At 39.6% G+C, this 8,993-nt stretch overlaps 1 protein-coding gene across 2 annotated transcripts; it reads left to right on the top strand.

Annotated features, from left to right (window-relative positions):
- The first annotated feature begins 3,916 nt into the window (after positions 1-3,916).
- LOC109985967 (uncharacterized) lies at positions 3,917-8,639 on the top strand. Of its 2 annotated transcripts, none has more exons than XM_020636438.3 (6): positions 3,917-4,305; positions 5,042-5,108; positions 6,349-6,502; positions 6,666-6,805; positions 6,925-7,035; positions 7,858-8,639. In XM_020636438.3, the coding sequence occupies exons 1-6, from the start codon at positions 4,028-4,030 to the stop codon at positions 8,035-8,037; spliced, it is 930 nt and encodes a 309-aa protein (XP_020492094.2). In that variant the 5' UTR covers positions 3,917-4,027; the 3' UTR covers positions 8,038-8,639. The 2 variants fall into 2 exon arrangements, with proteins under 2 accessions (XP_020492094.2, XP_020492093.2); XM_020636437.3 differs by having other exon boundaries at positions 3,919-4,305; positions 6,663-6,805.
- Positions 8,640-8,993: the final 354 nt, after the last annotated feature.

Consider the following 8,993-nt stretch of genomic DNA (forward strand, 5'->3'; position numbering starts at 1 on the left):
GCGGGGGGAAGAAGGTGCTGGATGCTCATGTTTTTGAAGCGCACCTTGTGAGAGCTCAGCGTGCTCACTTGAGGACAGAGATCGCTCTCACCGGTCACATGAACGCAGCGTTAATCAGGCTACAGTTGCTCCAAAAAGCGCTTAAAGGTTTTGAGCTGTGAAGTGACAAACCGTAAATGTCTTGAGTAAGGAGAAACTTTGCACGTCCTGGTTTAAGTGCATGGGCGGTTCTAGGCAGGGGCCAACAGGGGCCAGTGCCCCTGTAACACTGAGCTTGGTCAGGAATGCCAGTTCTATCCATTCTACTTCCGTGTGGGCTCAACATTGTGAAATCCTTTAGAGCTGACTCTAAACATCCACTAATGACGCTAGCTGCCAGCTCTGAAGCAACAAGAATCATTTGTTTTTTTGTAAGCTAGATCATCTTTTCTATTTTTGTCCTGGGTTGATTGTGCCTCTGACAAAACAACTGGTCCCAGCCTGGCCCCCTCAGTAAAAGTGGTCTAGAACCACCACTGCTTAAGTGCTGCACAGTGGCTGGCTGGTTCACTGACCACTCCACGGTAGGTCGATGGTATAAGGCCACAAAAGGGATGAAGCAGCTGCAAGGAAGGGCCTGAAAAAAGGAGGTAGAACTGTATATTAGTTACAGAAACCCTTTCACTCTGTGCTTAGCCTACTCGTGAAAAACAGTGGTTATGGTAATGGTTATTTATAAAAACCTTTTTCTTGGATAAACTTTGAATCCTTTTTACAGAGTAAAGATTTCAAAGATATCAGATGTGTTTAATTTGAAGAAATTCAATTTGTCATCTGAACTCTTCACCAATAACCTGGGAGAGAAGCAGAAATCACTCCCCAGTTTCAATTCCTCCCACATTTTTGTCCTCTGTTTCCCGTATTACAAAACCTGTTTGTCAAGTCAGCTTTCTAAAACCTTAAACTGACCAAAAAATAAAAGGATTTCTGTAGGATGACAGATGAAGCTATCTTCTTTTGTGGAATAATCGTTGTTCAACAAATGAAATTGTATTTAGTTCACTGAGGCGGCATTCACACTGCATCCTGAGAGGAGTTTTGAATAGATTGTGAACTCACTAAAACTATGACTAATGCCTTTCTATGACCCATTAAAAGCAAAAGAGACCCTCAAAATCAAGACTGAATATTTATTTATTATTACTTTTAACACTGCCAGTGCCACCATGTATAGGTGTCAGGAGAATTGATGAACAGGTCGCTTCAGAAACAGCCTTTCTGTACATTAGTAAAGATTCTCAGAGAGTGAAACGTTGGACTATTGCTTGAAATAGTCAAACGTAATGTGTCATTTTAAAGTTTTACCGTCACTAAGATATGGAGTTAGATCAGTCTCAATATTCACAAATGCACACAGAATGATTCACAAATGTATTTCATTCTATATAATGTAAAACAAATCCACAAATACAAAATTAAGATTCACAAATGTATTTCTGCTCACACACATATTTATAGTTTTGTGTATATGTAATAGAAATCCACAAAGCATTGAATCTTTAGATCTTAAGTCATGTTTTTTACCTAAAGCTCCTGCACACTGTAAACTGTGCAAATATGTTTCTAATGTATTTGTGAAATCAAGAAAATGTGCAGGAGTTTGTTTGCTTTTTGGGGTTAATTAAAAACAAGAAAGTACCCAATATTTGTTGTCTACTTTCTATGACAGTGTTTCTCAACAGGTTTGTCGGGACCCAAAAGTGGGTTGTGGAGCCATTTTCATCGGGTTGCGAATGTGTGTCTGGTAAAAATATTGTATCAAAATTCTATGAAGTGCTTTTATCGTGTGTTTTGTTTCTTTGTTCTGTCATGTTTTGTACCGTCTGAGGTCCAGACTGCACACTTTCTTAATTGAACAAATCTGATTGGTTGAAAAAAAAAAAATCTGAAATTTAGGTCTGGATTTTTCATGAAGGAGTTAGTGGTGAATCCTAAGGGACCAGACCAGAACCACTTGTCTATACGACATGTATTTTTGTTGCTCTGGTATCGTAACAGGTGACTTATACGAGAATCTTATAGAGGTTTTAAACTCCGGTTTTGTGACAACACTAAGCTGGAATAATATAAATACTGGTCAACGGGAAAAATGAACAAAACTTGAGCAGGAACCATTCAATCGCAGACATTTCAACATGTTTAGAAGCTTACATGTATGTACAATACAACAACAACAATGTGGATGTAAATTTGGACAATTAGCTCTCTCCATAAAAAGTCTATGAACTCTTTACATAAAAATAATTAATAACAGGTCTAAGTAAAGTCAAAGCAAACAAGAAGGAAACTCACTTTTGGCTTGCCAAGCTGTATTTCTGTTGTATTTGAATGTCATGGTGTGTATATTTTATTTCAATTTTCTAAGTCTGTAGATCAAGGGTCATTATCTATATTTGTACAAGGGACAGATTTTTTCTTGACGAACTCTGCGGTGGCCAGACTTTAAAATATACCTGCACATAAGCCTGACAGCTGTCAAGCCCAACGATCAGAAGCTGGTGTTAAAAGGGAAATGTAATGTCTCCCATTTAACCTAATTTTAGTATTTCAGCCTTGTGGTTTCATTTGTAGGTTTTTGTTTAATCACCCACAATACTTTATATTCTGGGGGCTGGATGGGAAGCTTTGGGGGCCCTGATGTAGCCGGTGAACTAAATTAACCAACAGCGTCCCTGGAAGTATAATCATTTGAATTCAGTTGGCTTCAAATGTTTGCTGTAAACTAAAGCAGCTGTACTTTTAAAAAAGATATGCCTATACACTATAAAGAAACCTGGCTGAAGGTGTAAATACGCTCATGGAGATATGCTGCTGTGTTTACATCTGTGTGTTTCTGGCTTTCAAAATAGATCTCCCTCTAAGACACCAAAGTCTACATGTTATCTTATCTAGATCTTTGAAAGATAGTCAACTCTGCCTATTTTCCAACTCGTGCAAATTATTATCTAATCTAGTAAAAGACACAAGTTAGATCAGCTCTTATGGGTTTAAATTAATCAACTTCAAATATGTTACAGTTAAGGTCGACTCTTGGTCACTCAGGGCAAATACTAAAGCAAGATGATTTAAAATAGTTTTTATCTGGACACGTTAGTGATCATTTTTCACCATCAGGTTGTGTCTAAAAAGCATGCAACTTTCCAAGGTGATGGAAGGTTAAAAAAAAAAAAAGCACTGCATCACAAGAAACTTCAGTAAAAGAAAAACTATTGGAGTTTTAGTTTTTGACTAAAACAAATCAAAGGTGTCCAAATGAAATGCAACAATCTACAGTTTCAAGGATGAAAAAGTAAGCGTCATGAATCGTAAGATCGTGATAAATCGATTGAAAGGTGTCAAGATTCACATTGGTACTCTGAAAAATGAATCTCAATAATATAGTGAGCGTCTATAGGACTCTAGATTATGCTTTCCTAAACTTTACTGTTAGCTTATAGCTTCAGTAGGGTTAAATTGACATATTTTTGAATGGGTTTGGTGTGCAGAGAGGGCCACCACAACTCACCCAGAGGGATTCAAACACTGAGAGCAGCAGCCATGAGGGAACCTGCAGACGCCCCGCAGATTTTCGAGGTTTCTTGTATGAATCGAGGATACAGCTGCAGGCACCGACATAAAATAAATCCCCTTAAACCCGCATCCTGCAAAGGAGATGATCCACTCTGTCTTCAAATCCAACATCTTTACTCTTTATTCTGATTCTGCAGGCTGTATAAAACACCGCCACAGAGACAAGCTGATGTTATTTTAAAAAAACAATTAAAAGTGTGGGCGTCCCTGTTTGGCACACTGCCACATTTAGCCTATATCACCTGTAAACTCTTCCCAAAGGTGACAAGTAAACTTTATAGCGGTGGTATCCTATTGGATGGAAAAGTCACGTGTCTGTTAACATACAGAGGTCGCCTTCGGCAAAAGCAGGATTTTATCAGTCAAATCCTGTTGCTGCTATTTTAGACGCGCAGATTGGAAATATTAACTTAACAAAATGAGCATTCATGTAGTGGACTTCGGTGCGTTCAGCATTAATCTGCCAGATGTGTCTGGCGAGAGCTTGCACATCTTGAGCAAGCAGCTGAAAACAGCTTTTACAGAAGTTGGTTTTGTTCTTCTAACGAACACTGGGATCAGTCATGAAGAGGTGGATCGAGTTATGGACATTTCAAAGAAATTCTTCCTGCAGCCAGATAAACTGAAGCAACCCTTCAGCAGGAACAGCTTTGCTAAAATCCCAAACCACGGATGGGTGTCTCTGGAGACAGAGAGGTAAGTATGATTCTATGGGGCGCCGATTGTAAAGTTGAGCACACTACAAATAACAATCACTTTTTATTCACATTTAGAGAAATATCTGTGAACTTTGTCATATTTACTTTTGTGAATAAAAATGTAAGATCATTTCATTGGCAAATATAAATGTTAAATATTATATCTAAATGTTGAATGTTTTATCTAAATTCTAAATGTTATATATAAATGTTAAAAATACATGTTCCGATTCTAAATATTTAGCTAAGACTCTATAAATATTGAGTTTTGATTTCTAAATATTTAGAAATCGTTGCTAAATATTTAGAGTCTTAGCTAAATATTTAGAAATCCTAGCTAAATATTTAGTTTATAGTCTATATATTTAGCTTTGATTATGAATATTTACAATCTTAGCTAAATAAATAGGATCAAAGCTAAATATTTAGAATCAGGACATGTATTTTTAACATTTATATATAACATTCAACATTTAGATATAATATTTAACATTAATATTTGCCAACGAAATTATCTTACATTTTTATTCACAAAAGTAAATATGACAAAGTTCACAAATATTTTTGTAAATGTGAATAAAAAGTGATGTTTTAGGGCTAAATGTGGAGAAATGTTGTTGTTATTTATAGTGTGCGCAACTACAATCGGCGCCCCATATGATTCAGGTGTTTTATGTCACTTGTTGACTTTACTGCCTGGTACTAATTTTGATTCAATTCAAATTGCTTCTCAGATTAAATCAACGTCGACCTGGAGACCTAAAGGAGGCATTCAACGTTGTTTCTCTTCAACCAGACATAGTAATGATTCCCTGTCAAAGTCCTACTGCAGCTTGATTGTTTGATTACATGCACGATTCAAGACTGATTCTTATTTGTGTAGTGTTGTGGTAAAAGTGAAGGTGGGGGAGACTGGGGACAATCATTTTTTCTAAACATGTACAACATATGCAAACACTATGCATTTAAGTTTAAAATTAAAGTTGTAATGCTAGTTTCCCCTGAGGAACTAAAGGGTCGCCTCTTTGCGGATTCAGGTGTTTGTATGTAGTTAGTGTATGCAGCCTTCTTTGAGTCACTGGGTGGGATCTTGAAAAGAGTTTAGCTTGGGGACGCCATAGTTCTACAGGGGGGTCTTCAACGCCCTTGTTGGCAATGATTAAGACACCTAGAGAGGTTGATGGGCAGGATAGGCCTGCCTGATCTGAACCTGAGTGGTGCTTTGTTATTTAACTTCAGTGCTATAGTCATGGATTGGCCATTGTTGAGGCTGTTCATAAATTACAAGAACACCCTATGCCAAAGATTGATGATTGACTTTGTCGTGTAATCATCTGATGTGCAGCTGTATGTCCTGGACACTCAGGTGAAGAGAGGAGCAGAGCTTATCACACTGAACAACGCTGATCCACTACTACCTGGTGGTGAGTTGGATCAGATGGGGGGGAGGGGGGGGGGGGGGGGGCTGCTGGACAGACCTGGTAAACCTAATCACGTAGGGAATAGGGAATGTGTGGTGAAGGCCAGATATCTTCTTGTATAACCAAGGGGAGGTTGGGGTGATGGAATCCGATTTGGACTGCTTCATTGACCTGACCAGGAGAAAATGGATGGATGTATGGATTGACACATTGTCTTCCACCTAGGAATCATGTGCTAGCTAGAGGGTGAAAGGTCTAACTGAGCATGTGCACGATGAGTAACATGTCTGTAGCACATTTCTGCAATTATGTTCTGACCTTCCCCTGATCAGGGCGGCTGTGGCTCAGTTGGTGGAGTCGGTCATCTCTGCAGTCACATGTCTGATGTGTCTTTGGGCAAGACACTTAACCCCAACTTGCTTCTGCTGCTTCGTCTGCGGCGTATGAAATGTGTATGAATGGGATTAGTTATTACTGATGGAGCAACTTCTGCCATCAGAGTTCATAAGTTTTTGGTGTTTCATATTTTTGTAGTAAGTCCTTTAAATCGGTTTTAAGGACTCCTTATTTTCAGTACAAGTGTCAGTCTTTGGCTTTTACTTTGTTCTCTCCTGCTGTAGAGATGGCCGTCTGGTGCTTTGAAGTCTTTTCAGGAGACCCACACGTCTTTCTACCTGCACTGTAAAGAGCTGGCTGTGCGGGTGCTGAGGGTGATGGCTCACAGTCTGGATATGGACCCGGAGGTGTTCCTCAGTGCACACCGTCATGTTGGAAGTAGGTAAAAAAAAAAAACAGTAGCAGCCGATAAAGTTGCCCTTTGGACAAACCGATTTGCTGTCATGGTCAAATGGAAAGAAAATATCAGCAGTGTGTCGGAGTCTTTCACCCTCTGTAAAAAAAGATGTTTTTCACAGTGATGTTGTTTCCCATCCAGCAGGTGAGAACGGCACCACCCTGCGCTCTCTGTACTATCCACCAGTTATCAGCGAGGAGGCCAAGAAGGATCAGCTGCGATGTGGAGAGCATTCAGACTACGGCACCATCACCCTGCTGTTTCAGGGCTCTGAAGGACTGCAGGTGACACCACGTTTCATTCACGGATTCAAGGATACATGAAAGCCCAAACTTAAAATGGCATGTTAACTTTTCCTTTGTTGGTTAAGAGGAAATGTGTTCTTGGTGTCTGTCACCTCCAGGTTCTTAGTCGGTCGGGTGAATTCATCAATGCTCCTTGCATCCCCGGAGCAGTCCTCGTCAACATCGCTGACCTGATGCAGCGCTGGACCAGCGATCGGTTTGTCTCTGCGGTAAGTTGAGATGTTTTAAATAAGAAGATATACTTAATAAATCCCGCAAGGGGAAATTACATTTTTACCCTCTGTAAATGAACATGGTCCACACACATAGGCTGAACACACATGCACAAACAGGATCCTATAAACATGCACTAATGAAGAGATGTCAGATTGAGGGGGCTGCCTACCGCGGCCACTCCTGGGTTTATGGGGGGAGGGTGTTTGGTGCCTTGCTCAGGGTCTCTCATGGGGTTTTGGTGGATTTAGGTGTTTCTCTTACAAAGACAGAAGAATGAAGGTCATAAGAAGAGCTGATATTTTGTCTTGTGAAGATACTAGCCAATCGTTTGGTGCAAAAATAAGACAAGATAAGTTAAACAAGCTTAACAGGAGCTGGTCAAGGATAAAACCAATACCTAGGAATAATGATAATAATCTTTATTTATATAGCACTTTTCAAAAACAAGTTACAAAATGCTTTACAAGGACAGCAGAAACAGGCAGGCCATAGAATAATAAACAAGACATACAGTTATTTTAAAGGAATTTAAAAAGTGGAATTAAATTTTTTTTTAATTCAACTAAAATCAGGAAAGGACTCCAAATGGAGTCGATCGATAGATTTTTGGTTCAGGCAAGTAAAAAGGCTACAATAGTCAAGAAGTGTTGAGATAAAAGCGTGTAAAATCGTCTCTGTGTCTTTAACGGTTAAAATGTAAAGAATTTTTGAGATATTTCTGAGCTGATAAAGACAAGACTGTACAAGGAATAAACTAGTTCTACTTAAATATGACTTTATAACAGGTTTAAATATGTAAATGTATTCTCGCTCAGCTCCACAGAGTGCTGCTGCCCCCTCCTGGAGACTCCAGCACACGTCAGAGTGCGGCCTTCTTCCTCCACCCTGATGACGACGCTCTGATCACCTGCTGCGACGGCTCCAACAAATACCCTCCTGTCACAGGAGGTGCCTACCTCACGGAACGATTTAACAACTCGTACGGACAAAACTGACTCGATACGATCAAAAAACTTTTAATCGATGCTTTAGCTGCATTTCAGTTTCTGACACCGTGGTCATTTCTCATATTGCAGAAGGTTCTAACCCCTGTATAGGCTACATGCTGACTAAGTAAGTTGTGCTTTTGTTCTGAGAAACCAAATGTAACACTTCTTCTTTGTTGCGTTGTTGTTTCCACACCAAGTCATGAGAGGTCATGAGCACACCCAAGATGAACTTTCCATCTCGACAATCATCCAAGGAGCAAAGCATGAGCTGCTTCCCCCAAACAAGAGCCCCCTTTGGATGAAGTAAACATTTTCCAGCCCCCCTCCCACCACCCCAAAACCATACACATCAATACAATTAAGATATATGGATATACACTAATCACACTGTTTCTATATTTTTAGAATTTATCTTACACATTGTTTGCAAAAAGTACAAAACAGCAACTTCAGTGCCTAACAACAAACTAACAGAAACTTTCAAGCAGATGTAAAAATATGAAGCTTCAAAAGTTTTAAGATGTAACAACAGTCATAGCTTTAAACTGATTTTTTAAAACCTGGCTCCCTGAAAGTGAATTACTTTCTAATAAAATCATGAAAATCTTCATACTTTTAAGTCCTACAATAATTTAAATGACCCGTGTGCATGGGCTTGTTTTGTGCTTTAGAGCTTCTCAAGTCTGTGCAGCTTTGAGACTGACATTCATACTTCAATGTCCGGCTTTGATCTGTATTTTGTGTCGCTTGAGGCGACTGCAGAAGATCCTCTCTCACACCGGCAGGATGTGGTAATAGGAAGTGTGTAATAGGAGTGTGGCTCTCTTCTCTACTCACTGTTGTTCAGGTGGAGCTGAGGGCGGGATATGGCTCCCCATGTTTTCTTTGTCTTTGTTTTAGGAGTTGTAACATCATGGGGCCTTACGTTCAGAGTTGCTGCTTGGGAACAGGCAGAGCAGGCA

This window comes from Labrus bergylta, chromosome 7 (assembly GCF_963930695.1).
Source record: "Labrus bergylta chromosome 7, fLabBer1.1, whole genome shotgun sequence".
NCBI classification, from domain to species: domain Eukaryota; kingdom Metazoa; phylum Chordata; class Actinopteri; order Labriformes; family Labridae; genus Labrus; species Labrus bergylta.